At 45.6% G+C, this 15,418-nt stretch overlaps 1 protein-coding gene across 6 annotated transcripts in view; it reads right to left on the reverse strand.

Moving 5' to 3' along the window:
- Positions 1–15,418, reverse strand: part of FHL2 (four and a half LIM domains 2) — a 68,648-nt gene that overhangs the window by 20,590 nt on the left and 32,640 nt on the right. For 3 of the 6 annotated variants that reach the window (XM_077134922.1, XM_077134921.1, XM_077134925.1), the window contains exon 2: positions 2,196–2,373. In XM_077134922.1, the coding sequence (XP_076991037.1) occupies positions 2,196–2,351 (156 nt within the window). In that variant the 5' untranslated portion in view covers positions 2,352–2,373. Of the gene's footprint in view, positions 1–2,195; positions 2,374–6,317; positions 6,377–11,685; positions 11,811–12,415; positions 12,590–15,418 lie in introns of those variants that run through there. The other 3 variants (XM_077134923.1, XM_077134926.1, XM_077134924.1) reach the window with 3 other exon arrangements.

Genomic DNA, 15,418 nt, shown 5'->3' on the forward strand with positions numbered 1-15,418 from the left:
AAGTTCAGCATGATTAACTCCTGACTTTGCTGCAGCTTTGTTGATTTTGGCCCAATTTAGGGGATTCTTGTTTATTTGCTCATAAAGTTTCTGCCAAAGGATAACTAGTTTAAAGGGTCTTTTCCACTAAATCATTTTGAAGAAATGGCATGATTTTTGTACTGTTTCTGCTTCAACCACTGTTTGAGATTGACCAGCACCTGACAGCCAAATTCTCTCCTTTAAACTAGAGTTGCCACTTGTCAGAACAATATCTCAACTTCTCACTACTGAAGTATTTTTTTCCCCAGGTAAAATTTGTAGAAAATAGTTATGTTTTTCTCTTCCTATGAGTGCTTCTTCAAACCAGACACTTTTATTGATATTTCTGTAATATAAAGTGACAGAGAGAAAGGCTTCTGGGAGGTGGGTAGAGGAAATATGTTGCAGAAAGAATGGGAAAGTATTCAGAAGAAAGTGGAAGTCTGGAGTTTATTCTAATATCAGTTGTATTCAGAGGGCTAAGGGCTTTGAAGCTAATATAATAATCTTCAGAAGCAGGCGCTCTTACTGTCTCCATTTTACAGATGTGGAGATAGGCCTGGGGGGGGTGGTCAAGTCACCATTCCAAGGTCACACAGACAGTAAGACACAGGACCCGACTTTGAACCAGGTAGTTAGGTGTCTGAGCTCAAATGCTTAGCTTATCAAATAAATGAATAAGGGACTAAGACTGTCCATCAGATACAATGAGACATATCTCAGGTTAGAGATAAGATGTTCAACCTTTAGACTAGCAAGGGCAGCTAATTTTGCTCATCCGTAGCCAAACCTGTGAACCGTTTTGAAGTTCACACGATACTGCTGTTGAGTTGAATTTCCTATGCACTTGGCATGCCACTCCTGTTCTGAAGCCAAAAGCTACACTGCTGCAGCTTGGTTTCCAGCAGCCCATGAGGCACATCCTTCATCTCTAACTCAGGGAAGAGCCTCTTTCTGCACAAGATGGAAACCATCCCTCAACTGTCACTAAACACCTAGCAACAGAAATTGATACTGCAGCCTTCTGAGTATTATCATTCCTAGGAACTATGTGATAAAAGAAACATAAGCAACCTGCACTGATATGTTGGAATTACCCAGTTGCTGACATAGCCTAACTCGGTCAACAACTATGTTTTGATTTTTAGAAACAGAGGAGAGTGACAGAAATCCCTAAAGAGCACAAAGCAATGAGAGCAGAAAAGAGGCATGAAATGCCAGGAATTGGCTTGGGATCCATTAAGCTGGCAATGCTCTTAAGAGATCCCAAAGTGGCCCCATTTTGTAACCAATTCTTCGACTCTCAGAATAACAGTCCCTTGAAGTGCTTGTCCCAAGTATTTAGGTTGCTGTTTGGCAGGGAGAGAGACAGGAGACCTTAGAGACATGAATGGACCCCAGGTTCAGCTTTGACCAAGCATGAGTTGATAAGAGGAGGCCTGGTTCCCAACAGCCCACATAAGTCAATCAGTACAAATGACCACAGGCCTCGGTCGAGCCGGGCTTTGCCAACCAAGAAAAACTCTTAATTCCTTATGCATGAGTCTTTCCCATTAAAAAGAAACAATACAAATCCTGTTTTTCCGTCACCAAAATGAAAAGAGCCCATGATACGCCAAGGAATTTAGTGTTTTTATGTGCCCATTTATCTAGGAATCAACTCTCGTTCACTTATACATTCACTCATCAAGTATTTACTGAGCAGCGGCTGCTAAGCGTTAGTCACCAGCAGGCAAGCAGACAAGAGCAAGAGAGGCTTGTCCGTGACAATCTTGGAGTGCCGAGGGAGGGGGCGGCGGTTAGAGGAGGACACTGGTAACTACAGTGGAGTGGATTTAGGACACTCAGCCCAAACGTCTTAGTAGGGCACTAACCAAGTGCTATGGGATTAGAAGAGGTGAGAGAGCAAATCCGCTGGGGGGAGACACTGGGATCCGGCTTTTTAAAGGGTTCAGCCCTGAGGCAGGGTGGGGGCTTGACAGAATTGCAACAGTTGATAAGAGAAGAATGTCAACAGGTGAGAAGAATGAGGACATCTGCAGAAACTGTGCAAAGGAGCCCATGGATTGGGGACCACGGGGTGCGGGGAGGACCAGGACAGTCATCCCAGGGAGCAGCCCAGTTCGGCTCCCCAGGCGAGGTGCCCAAGGGAGTGAGTCCCGGGGGGCGGGTACCTTGCAATCGCAGCCGATGGGCTTGGCGCACTCCTCGCAGGTGTTGGCGTAGAGGGTCTCAAAGCACTGCACACAGTGGGGGCTCTCCTCCCTCAAAATGTACTTCTTGCCAAAGAGAGATTCGTTACAATGGTGGCAGTCGAAGCGCTCAGTCATTTTGACGCGGCTTTTCAATAACCTGTCAAGTAAGAGGGGAAACACAGCTCCCGTAAGTGCACACAGCACAACATGCAGCCAAGACGCCGCAGCCTGTTCTCTGCTAGCATCACCTTCAGCCAAGGACTACTGTCTCCTCTGGGTGCATAATTTAAACTTATTCTTTAAACGGTCATCATTTTCAGTGCTCTGTTTATTTTCTAATTTCATTATTTGGGGCAGTTTTATGTTTAAATGCATTCCACTTCTCTTTTAAAGTCCCAAGCGGTGCTATGTCAAATAAAGCTGTCGCGATTTCGGACGCGTGAGAGTTCACATCTGAGTCCTTACCTCGTTGGGCTCTGTGTGCACTTCAAAGGGTAACAGAAGCTTAAATCTTCCCTGCGGCCCTGCCCCCAAAATAGAAAGACAGGGAACAGAAACAATGCGTCCATTTCTATAAAAAGATCTTCCATGAGCTCCCTTTCGAATCATCAGTTTGAACAGTAAGAAACCTCAGCAGCATAAGGGAGGGATGCCGGAGGTGGTAAATCTGAGATTAGATGCCAAGGGCATTATTTGTGACCTTGAGATGGCATTGGCAAGTACAACCCCTGCACCAGAAAAACTGCCAAATGTCCCTCAGGGCAGGTCACTTCTCCCAGATTAAAAGATCATCCTGTCGGCTGCCCAGGTATGAGGATAGCAGGACACAGGAAAGGCTTGCTCCCCAAGAATAAGGATAATTGCACGTAGGAAAATGTGACTTCAAACAACAGCATCTCCAGACAGCACCAGAGCCTTTTAGAGAGGAGCAGGAATGCATTTCCATGCAGGGTCCCAGGAGGAGGCCACAGTGTGCACAGGCAGGAAGGGACAGGGTAGGAGGTGGAAAGGAGGAAAAGGCGGTTTCTCACCTCTGCCCATCTTCATAGGACCATTCTTTTACAGAACTGTTAGAATCATACTGGAAAGAAAAAAGTCTATTATGGGAATACTTAGAATGGAGAAATGCCTCAAGGACATTAAAAAACACTATTTTCTTTCTTTGAAAGATTTTTCCAAAGTTTATTATGAGAAAAATAATTTAGGTAAGATATGGGATCAATAATTCAAAACATAGATAAACTAGAAATTTGCAGGCAAAAGAAGTTTCTAAAGAGTCAGGAAAAGGAATAATATTCAAAAGGAACAGAGATCTACTCTTATAGAAGGGTTTACTCTGAATTATATAAATGATTCACAATTGTTGGCAAAAGTTTCCAGGTAATTCTTAAAGGATAGAAAAGAGTGAGCTGTTCATTTCAGAGAACAAACATGATGTCCGCTTTATCTGCAAGAGAGAGAATGCCGGTCTGTAGTTTGGGTTATGGAATTCACTTGGGCATCTAGAATGTACAGTGATATTGTGGCTGAAAATAATTGCAAAGGAAAACATTGATTCTAATTTTATCCAGGAGTACCTTTTTGTTTGTTAGCAAATTCACTATACACAAGATCTGCAGTGTGGTTTTTTATGTCATGTTCTCCTTTGTTAACGGTTAACACATACTGAATTCTCATTGAAAAACACTGTTTTCTTAAGTAGCAATATTTAATTTACTGAAAGCGAAAGGCTGTTTCATTTGTTAAATAGGTAGACTCATGTGCTATGTAATTCTGAGCAATGTTTCACAACTCAACCAAACGTAGTTCAATTTTCAATCATTTAAACCATTTAAGAATGAAATATCAGAATTATGCCATATGGTATGCATAAAATATTGCTGCCTGGCTTATGATAATAGCATATTTGACATGTTTGCTAATTTTATACTCTTGAGTCTTCAAGGTCTTGACAACTATAAACAGACAAAAGACCATCTTTCAAGCATTTATACTTGGTTATTTCTGTGTTTATAGAACAATTTTCTTCCAAGAATATCAAATATGCAGCTGGACACATGTGGCAGAATCTATCCTTATAAAGTGCTCTTCCTGGATTTAAAGAAAACATTGTCTGGACATTCTTGTAATAATATCACAAGATGAGACTCTTGAGCATCTGAATTTTTCTTCTGAAATCCAACATATAAATATCCTCTGAACTGACGCCATCTCAGGTTGCAGCAGCTATACTGGCAGATTTAATACTTCCCTATAATTCCTTGGTTATTGGCCCTGAAAAATGTCTGTTGTTTATTTTATCACAATTGAGACCTATCCTTCCAACATATATGCTTTTCCAATAAATGCTGCCTCTTGGCTGGGGAAGCCAGAGGCTTATTGCCTGCTCTGTTGACACAGCCTAAGAATAATAATTTGAGGATCTGAAATAAGAACAGTGAAAGGAGTTGACTATAAATCATCGAATTTTAAAAGTGGGAAATAGCCTCCAGGATTATCTATGACAACAACTTTACTCTATGAATGGAAAAACTGAAGCCCAGGAAAATTAATGAAAAAAGAGGATTCACATAAGCTTCCCCAAATAGCCATCTAACTCAGGTAAAATGGCCTCCCAATCTGAATCAAAAGGCAGAGGTGGCTCGTGTAGGTTCAAACAAGGAGAAACCCTGCTGGGGAGAGGAAGCGAATACAGAGTGCCCCCCAAATCTCTGCACAGCACCGTTTCTATATTCTCAAGCCAGTGAGGTCCTTAAAGGGGCAAATATTTTTTTCCCTCCAAAGTAATGATCTTGATGCTCAGACATCTGTTACACGTTTTTTTTCACATCCTCCAATTCCACGAGGCCGGGATGGAGAAAAAACCCGAGGCCTAAACTGTGAGAACAATGGGGGCTCCGTTGTGCTCCGAGCAGGACCGAGGAAACATCCCATGACTGCTGACCCCAGCTCCAAGCAGGAACAGTGTAGGGGGAAGAGCTGTGACAAGGCTCTGGGCCGGAGGTGCGACCCCCACTTCTATAAAAGTGTTTCTGGCAATGGGGAGTCTCTCTCCTATCTCGTCCCTTTACCTCCTCTCGCTTCAGCTTCAACGTCAGCAGAGCCTTTCCACACACATCAACTGGAAAGGGTGTAAAAGGAACCCCTATCATCAGTCACTGGGAACCGGGCAGGATGCATTTTATCTGAGAAAGTCCTTTCAAAGATTTCCAAAGACCTGTATTAAACCTGATCCCCGAGAGTTAAAATAAGTAGTCTCTAAGCTAATAAGAAAAACTAAGAGCTTCCCTTCCACCCAGTCAATTTAAAACCAACTCCTCCCTTAATTAAATGCTGCCAAATAGAATAGCCTTTTATTTAAAAAGAAATAATTTGTGCATTTAAAATCATGCTATTAATCTGAGGTCTCCTTACAATGAGAAAAATACATCTACAGCCTTATGTTATAACCCCCTACAACTGCCCTTTTTAATCCTATCCTATAAAATACCTGCTCCTTGATTTGAGAAACCTGGGCTGGGCTGGAACCATGTGCCAGATGCGCGAAGTGCTGCAGCTGCAAAGGCGAACGCGACGCACGCCCCCCACCCCCAAAGAGCTCGTTGTCCCGGGAGGACAGCACAGATAGGCACAGACTTGTAAAGCACTGTGCCAAGGGGCGGGGGGTGCAGGTAGAGAGGGGCTTAAGGGAACCTAGATGAAGAGGCCCCACAAGCCGTGTCTCCTGGGAGAGCAGGGCGGGCTTCCTGGAAGCGCTGTGACCCGTGCTGAGCCAGAGCTAGAGGCGACCGTGCTGACCAAGGGGACAGAGTGAACAAACGCACAGAAACGAGGGACAGCATAGGGCGAGGAGACCACGCCAGAGATGACCGTGACGGGAGAGTTGAGCTGGCGGGAACAGCACAAATGAAGCCAAAGTGACAAAAGGCCAAGACACGGAGGGCCTCACGTGTACCTGCCTGGGAACTTGGATTGATCCTGGAGACAACAAACACGCAAGCCTGTCATCTTCTGCACAGGGGGGCCCGCGATATCTGCTCTGATGACAGCCTGACTTTGCTCTGTGAGGCTGAAAATACATATATAATTCCTGTCTATTACCTGGCACACAGGAATGCTGGAAGGATTAAGTCAGACCAGGAAACACCTAAACATCAGATGTGACCGCTGACTTGTTATTTCATTGACTCCACTCCAAATTACAGTGTCCTGGAGCTCTGATCCCTTTCCAGGGTTAAATCATTCACTGATGTCATTCCCCCTTCGGCTCTGAACAGTCGGGTACTCGAAAAAGCTGGTCCTTTCTTCTTCCAGCCTGGATCTCAGGCCAGGCTAACTGCACTGGGTGAGGCAAAAAACAGCCGCAGCTCCTCAATGTGAGGATAGCCTGGAGAGCCTGGGAGCTCTGAGTCTGCCACCCGCTTTCAGTTACAGGGAGGAGCAACGGCCAAGAGAACAAGAGAGCAATGGATGGGCAAGTCCACATGCTTGGAAACGTGGCTCACTCTTATCTTTCCAGGTCTGAAAGTTTTAAAACAAAAGTTTGAGGCAGGGAGGCATGTTGCAGCAAGGAAGAGAAGATATGAACATTAAAAAGGGAGAAGGGAAATGAGAAGAAAGGAAAAGCAGGGAGTGGTGGTGCTCGAGAGAAAGGAAGAAAGTAAACAAAGGTCCAAAAAAGGTGAGTTAGACCCAGGAAGCACATGCAATTTTCTAGCAGCAAGATTTCTTGAGCATCAGGGGTGGGGCTGGTGTGGCAGACAGCCTCTGCCTGGCACACAGGCCGCCGGGCTTTGAGTTTCAGGAACTTGGACCATCCTTCCCAAACAGCAGACCTGATAGGACATGCAAACCCTGCTGAGGCCAGATTCAGAGCTTGCAAAAACCTCGAGGCATCCTTTTCAATGCTCACTTTATTTGCCTATCCACTTTAATCTGACCCTAAAGGGTCATTTTATCTTCTACCTCTGAACCCAAAAGTGTTTCTCTACATCAACACTGCTTTATGTAATAATCGTCTCCAAAAGAAAATGTGTGAATGTCTCCAAGCCCTTCTGCCAGCACATGTAGAAGCAGCTTCAGCAAATCAGCTCCTCGGTAAAGCCCTGTCCATTATCATAGATATATTCCAAAGCCACCAAGGACCCAGCTGCGAAAGCCCTGCAATGCTTATCAACAATCAACCAAAGTTTTTAAAGAAAACTGGAGAAGCTGGTCGTTGCACAGGGGTGGGGGTGGGGGGCTTTTTAAGAACATATTCAAAACACAGTACTTTCATAATACCACATCACTCTGGTTGCCTGTGTCACCCACCGGACTATAAACTACAAATGTGGGGGCCTCGTGCCGTTGCCAGGCCGTCAGCAGGTGACAGTGTCACAGGCTTCATAAAATACTTGTCAAAAGATTGCACAAATGAATGGGTGGATGGATGAATACAAATATCCCAGCATATAAACATGTGGGCAAAAAAAACGAAGAAGGAAAAGGAGGAATATTTTATGTGCATAGCAAACCCAAAATGTAATTTGGTTTGGCATCTGGGATCACTAAATTTGCCAACGATCCTGAGCTTACTGCTTTCTCCTCCATGACCGCCCCTTTCCCCCTCCCACTGAAACTGTTGCTTCCCCAGTGGGTAGAACTTTTCTTTATTGTGCTTGGACTCTAAACCCAAATAAATACACAGCTGCATAGTTCAGGATAGGGCTTGGCCAGGTCAAGAAGCAAAAAGCCAGCCAGGAGTCTCTCCCAACCATCTCTGGGAAGAACATGCAGTTCCCCTGACATATGCACCAGCTATCAGGAAAAGGCCCCAGATGTGCTACAGATACTGAGCACGCCTGTAGGTAGATCTTCTACCCAAGGGCCGAAAACTCTCATACCAGCAATGCAGCCGAGGATACTCCACACCAGTGTACTTTCCCATGGATGGAAAGATCGACAAGCACAGCTGACCACCAACACTCGTTTCGTTAGTCCAGCTGAACTGTTTCTTTTAGAAATAGAAATTTGGAGGAAAGGAAGAGAGTTGTTGGTTCAACGGATGTTGTTTTCTTAAAAAATTAACATACTTAGAATAACTTTGAAATTGATTTTTTTTAATTGTTTGGCAAGGTATAAAATTGACTATACCCATGTTTTCTGATATATTTAAGGATTAATTTAATGAGAATTTATTGAATAATATCTGTGTGCAGGCATCAGTACATATGTGTGCTACATAAACCGGGAACTTTCAAAAATATAAAGAAAAAATATCGGTTGCTGATAGTTTTAAGAAATCTTTTGTGTGAGACAATGCTTGCGTCAGCAAAACTGCTAACTTCCTAATTATCCTTTGAAATTAAATATCTAATGAAAAGGAATGGGGAAATAAAGACTAAATTTCTAATCTGAAATCCATAAATGAACAACGGTGATGCTTGTTTTAATGCCCTTCAGACTTTTAAATCCATTCCATAAGATTCATTGAGTAGCCTCTACTTTCCATATACTATATCAGGCATTGAGAGATGAGATAAAATACACAATTTCTGAAAGAGTTGCAGTTGGGTTCTATCACCAAAGCATTTAAATCACCTTTGAGATACTATCTTAAAATTTCATCTCAAAACATGTCAATTCAGTCAATGCAAGACAACCATAATTTTGCAGGTTAGAATGGTGGGATGTCGTAGGTCCATCAATTGTGCCAGTTGAGGGGGCTGGGAAAATGTCCACTTGCTCACTCTCCCACTGCCTTACTAGGAACCTAGAACCATGGAAACAAGTTCTTCATGCTTTCTCCTTCTGCATCTACAAAATATAACCACGCTCTCTCTCTCAACCATCTCCTCTGATCTTCAAAAGGCAGTCTGTGGTTTACTCTCTGTTTGCTGGGACATACATCTCCCATGGCCCCAGACTGGCCTTTTCCTTTGGAGACCCCCTGAGTTCCAGGAAGACTGGCCTCTTCATTCTTCTTCAGCCCAAACCTTCATGGTGAATTTTTCTCAGTACTTCTTTAGCACACTGAATCAGGATTTGATTTCCTTTTACTTCGTTCCTTAACGGGCTCATTCTTACTTGCTCCAAAAACTGTACTATCTAATCACTGACCGAGCGATTTTCTCTTCGAATGATGAACGAAGTATTTACGGATTCTGAGGATGCTCCTGGAGATTAATCCTATTTGCTCATAAAAGCAGTGCAGCCACTTCTCTGATCACCCCAGCCCAGCAGTAGCCAGTTAGTGATGGAACCCTAAAAAAGGTGGTGGCGGGGGGGGATGAGAGCTGGTGGAAGTTTTTAAGCAAACGCTACCGGGGAGCTAAAAGTAAAATTCATAATGCAGGACTGGCAGAGGAAATTCATCTGAGTCACCCCAAAGTCACAACGCTGGCTGAGTTTCCTGAAAGACTCGGATCTCAATCGTTAGAGAAATGCATAGAGAAAGCACAGGCATTTTGTTCAAGATAATAATCTTGAGGAAGTGGCCGCTCTGCAAAATGCCACGTGAAATGGGGCACTTGACGAATGCGGCTTTGATAAAATTCTCTTAATAAAACAGCACTGGAAATACCCAGTATCTGATGTTTTCATGTTCACCCAAGCTCAAAGAACTTCATGGTGCCTGAGACAGAGAGATACTGACCTACTCCAACCTGCTCACGGACAAATGAGGCAGACAAGTCACAGAGACGGGGTTACTGGCCACGAGTAGGCAGGGGTAAAACCCCGGGTTCCTGATGCCCAGCCTAATGTTTCAATATCCTCATAAGTGTCTTTTTCTGCAATTTGTCTTGATTTCTTTCATTCCTGAGGGTGGTTTAACAAGTAATCTTAGGTCGAAGTATGAAGCATAAAGCATCACTGAAATATGAGGGTGTGTCCCTAGTAGAATTTAGTGGTTAAGAACTCAGGCTTTGCGATAATGCTGTCTGGGATATGTGGGGGTGAGGGTGGTTCAGGTCTCAGCGCCAACATTCACACACAGGCTGGGTAATCTTCAACAAATTATTTTAATTTCTGTAGGCTTCAGTTTCTTTATCTGTAAATATGAGGATGATATCAAATACATGTTCACTGCATTTGATGTGCTGCTTTTTAACCACCCTGTGAGGAAGCACCATTATTATCCCCATTTTCCAGATGAGGAAACCGAGTCACCAAGAGATTAGGCAACTTGGCCAAGGTTACACAGTGTGTGGCTGAGAGGCCTGAGATGCAAACTCGGGTGGCCTAGCTCCCAGGTCGTGTGTGGCACCTGCCTTATGCAGAGTTCATAAGGATCACCTGAATTTATTAGCCAAGTGTCTAAAACAGTGCCTGGTCCATGGTAAACTCAACACCAGCCCATAATATTATGCTGCCAGGGAGGAGCATCTTAAAGTGCAACAGAATAATAAACACTGTGGAAACAAAATTCTATATTTTAACTGATAATCTTTCAAAATTCAGGTTGAGTTAAATCGGAAAAACATACGAAAAATGTTTTTATACATATATATGCACAATGGAATTTTCTTCATTGAATTTGGTTTTGTGGAAGTTTAACCCTGAGACTAGGAATTCCTGTACTTCCAAAACTTGCCTCGAATGGTTTTTTGGTCTAAATCATTCCCTGCTCCCCAAAGCCTTCTCCTCCAGCATTTTACTATAAAACAACCATAAGCCAAAAAAGTGAGACCTATTCAGCATTGGGTTCTGCTCACAGATCTTCCGATGATAGTCCCAAATTGTGATTTACTTCCTCCCAAAAGACATGCAAGGGAGTGTCCCCGCCATATAAAGCAGCTGCCTACACTTCATCTAACCTGGGCTAGGCTGGTTAGAACTGAAACCCAAATGGAGATCTGAAAGTAAATAGTCTGTGATTGACTCATCAATAAAAAGCTGAAACAATATTAAACATTTTCTTCTAGCAGTTTCAGGTATGCTAAGATATAATCTATCACACGAGTGCAATTAAGGAAAAATTAGTCTTTTTTTGCCATTTAAAATATATATTTATGTATGTATGTATTTTTTTTTTAACTAGCTGTTCGGTTTTTAAATGGTCACGGCGCGAAGCCACCCTGCAAACCCTACTTCTTTCCAGTGGGAAAATGTCTCTAACATCCCCGCGCAAATGGTCCAGCGAACGTGCCAGGACGAACTCGCCGGCCTGGAGGTGGGGAGCTGCGCGAGGGCGCGGGGCCCCGGCGCTGGGATCCGCGGCCAGCCGATGCCCAAGGCTCGTTTCGGGAACGGCACGGCCCCTCCCGGCCACCCGGTGCGCGCGCAACCCCCTTCTCTGGGACCCCGACTGAGGTCCTCCTTCGGGCAGTGGCAGCGGTGAGTCCGCTCCGGCCTCACAGCGTTCCCCGCCCCACCCTGGGGTCGCCGACCCGCACACCGGCTGCGCGTCCCTCTTGCCAAGCCTTTGTTATTAAAGCCCCTTTGTACTCCCTCGCGCGCCGGGGCCGGGCCGGGCGCGGGTACTCACCGCGGGCCGGGGTCTCCCCTGGCCGGGGCTGGCCCGGACGGTCCCGGGGCGGCGAGGGCGGCGCGGGCGGGGCGACCCCCGGGGACTGCCGTCTGCGGCCGCGGCTCCTGGGATTCGGCTCGGAAGTCGGGCTGCAGTGGAGACCAGCGGCGCTCTCCAGCTCTAGAGAAACCCCCGCCGTCTCATTTGACCATATAAGGAGACAGACGCGGCGGAGACGCGCGCCGCTCGGGGCCGGCCGCAGCTGGCACCCAGGCCCGTGCGCGGGCGAACGGGGGCGCCGGCGCCCTCCTGCACCCACCCTAGCGCCCGCGGGGAGGGAGCTGGACGCGCGCCTGCTCGCACCCGCCTCCCCGCCGCGCTGCCTCCCCGGCGCTGCGGCCGCCTGGGCGGTCACGACTCTTTGTTTGCTCTGGCCCAGCTCCTCCCGGGCCCAGCTCCTCCCGGGCCCTCCGACGCTCTCCGCGCCCCCGGCGCTTCCGGGGGGAGTTTCGCCCCAGGCGCGTTTGGCCCGGTCGCGCGCAGGATCCCGGCCAGTCGGAGCTGCGGGAAGCTGCCCCGCAACTCCCAGCTCCTGCCGCCTGAGAACCCGGAGGCAGAAGCTCGGAAGGTGCAAAGCGGGTGGGAGCGGCGGAAAGAACTGGAACGAGGCCACGCTTCTGAGGCTGGCGAAGGCAGGAAGCGCGGGTCCGGGATGTGGCTGGCTGCACGGCGGGCTTTTCTGCCTTACCCTCTAAGGTCCTTCTCGGTCACTCAGTGAAACCCGCCGAGGACCAACAGGAACTGCGAATGTCGAGTCCTTTGTTCCAGTGGGGACAGGACTAGGTGGGGATCCCGCCTCCGGCAGCACGCCCGGCAGCGAGGGCTGCTTCAGCGGTGTGTGCGCCCTCGGGGCGGGGAGAGCCGATGCGCCGCACGGACGGCGTGCGAAGACCAGGGCCGGCGCGGGCAGCTGTGCGCGGGGGAGGGGGGACGGGGAGGGGGAGGGGAGGGGCGCAGTGCCGGTTAGACGTAGCCGAGATCGGGGCAGCGTGATGGAAACGGGTGGGCTGGGGTGGGGGGCAGCGGCCCCGCCTGACAGCGCGGGCAGTGGGGGAAGTCCAGCCCGTGGAGAAGGGAGCGCGCGCGGGCCACCCGGTGGCCCAGGCGCGGCGAATGGGGAATGTTGAGGCAGGCGTGTTATCTGTAACATCCGCTGGACCTCAGGGCAGCGCCTTCCCCAGAGGAGGAGGAGGGGAAGCGCTCTGCTTTCGCTGGGCTGGCGCTGCTGGCCGTATTTCCGAGGGGGCCGGGGTGAGGGGGTGCATCCCCATGCCCTGCCACTCGCGGTCTGACTTGGTCTTCGCCTCTTTAAGGGAGTGCCGTGGTGAAGAAATTGCTGCTGAGATTCGCTCGTGGCTACGTGAATAATAATCGGGAAAGCTGAGGTCTGAACTGGGGTCTATCAGACGGCAAAGCCGCGCAAGCATTTTACATGGTCGGAAATGGCCCTCATCCCATCAGCCAGTGACTCCCAGAGGGGCTGCAGGGGCCCTCTGACCTGCACCTGAGCCGGGATTGGGCAGGGAACCCAGTTTTCTCCCCCACGGTCTCTCTCCTAGAAACAACTTCTCGCCGAAAATCAGAGACTCTCTCTGCACCTTAATTCCCACCGATGGCCAAAGCGGAGTAAAGCCGTGTGCATTCCCTCTCACAGTTATCTGGATTTATTTGCTGCCTATGTAGTTGTAAACTAAAAATGACCCCCTAGTTCTGAAATGATTAGTCTAAAGCTTCCTTTTGTCAATACAAGTTTAAAAGAAATAAGGAAAACCCATTAATTTCTGATCTGGTCTTCTTTCTTTTGGCTGACTTGATTCTTTTAGCTTTCTGAGTCCAGTGTTTAATACGTTTATTTTAATTTTTTCTTTTTCATTGGTACAATTATTTTGTTCTATAAATTTTATAATTTTTTATAAGTTTTATAGAACAAAATTATAATTTTATAAATTACAAATTTCTAATTATGTATACAAATTTATAATTAAATTTATAATTTGCAATTACACCTTTAGCTGTATCACACAGATTCTGATAGGTTGGGTTTTCTTTTTTGTTATTTTAAGAAAATCTACAATGTAATTTTGTATTTCCCATTTGATCCAAGGGGTAGAAGAGCATACATGACAGGGGGATGCAGCCAGCAAAATCCAAGACTTAGTTTCTACAACAATCCCCCCACAACAGTGGGGGCGGGATGGGGGGAAGATGGAGAAAGAGAGAGGAGAAAAAGAAAGAAAGAGAGAGAGATGGAGAGGAAAATAATGATTCTAAAAGGCTTACCAGCCAACTGTCATGTATGATATTTTGATGGTATAAGCAAATTATTACTTTATTTTACTCACAATAATATCATATATGTGATACTTTTCCAGAAATAGTGCCAAATATATACCACTGAAATAAGAGGATGGTGAGATTTGTTTCAATAAGTCATCTGTGGTGGGACCAGTATATGAAACAGCATCAGCTATGGTTTACTGACAGCCATTGAGGCTGGACGATGACTTTGTGGAGGGTTTACTGTACAAGTCTCTCTTCTTCTTTAGTGATCGAAACATTCCATAATACTACTAATAAAAAGATTTAATACAAATGCACATACTGTTTGCCCTTAACCTAGCATTTCCCCTTACAGGAAATTATCTTACAGATATAGTTGCTCATGTATAAAATGTTATACATATGAGAGTAATCGTTCTAGAATTGTTTGTGACAGCAAAATATTGGACCATGTTTTATGCTCATGAACAGGAAGGGGTCTACTTACATTTATTATGGTAATTTTAGAAGTGTATATATGCAGCTGTGAAAAATAATGAGGCAACTGCATTTATTTACTTGGAATCATTTCCAAAATATGTCAACTTAGAGAATGAAAAGTAGAGAACACTATGTACATAGCAACCAAGCACTGGTTAATGAGTAAAGTAAGGGAAGAAGATGAACATATGTATAAATGGTGGCCTCTGGGAAAAAATGGGTGGCTAGGGGCCCAGAGTGGAGAGCAGAGTAATTTTTACCATGTGTTTTTTGTTTCTTTGCATTTTGAGCTACTTAAATGGGTTATCTGTTCAAAAAATGAATAAAAGTATTTTAAAAGTAAAACATGCCCATTCTTTAAGAAAAAAAGGTGAAACAACTTCGTTAAACTGAAATTTATAGAAAGTCAGGGGAGATGTGCTGAACATTTTCTGAATAATAATTCTTTTTTGATCTTGGACAAAAAGAGGAAGGCGGATGCATTTTCTGGGCCTGACATATGTACTCGTCTGAACAATTCTATAAATTGAAAAGTTTTCTGTTGCATACTATTGTATTCCCAGGACCTTCACTTCAGTGCATGGCACATAGTATGTCCTTAATAAATACACACACACACACACACACACACACAGAATGGATGCATCAGAGAATTATTTAAATTGTGACAAGTCTTTCATTTAGTAATTGACTATTTTTATATAGCAGATAGAACACTCTAGAAAATATAACACTATGGCAGTATAGCTTGGTCTCGGGAGCCAGGCCTGGATTTGAATCCCAGACCTACCACAGACAAGTTTTACAACCTTGGACAATCACAAAACATGTCCAATCTCACTTTCCTCACACATATCATGAGCTAAGAGCCTACACTTTGTAACATTTTTGTGAATGTCCTCTGAGGTGATACTTATAAAGCACACATCAA

This window comes from Tamandua tetradactyla, chromosome 17 (genome assembly GCF_023851605.1).
Source record: "Tamandua tetradactyla isolate mTamTet1 chromosome 17, mTamTet1.pri, whole genome shotgun sequence".
Lineage (NCBI taxonomy): Eukaryota > Metazoa > Chordata > Mammalia > Pilosa > Myrmecophagidae > Tamandua > Tamandua tetradactyla.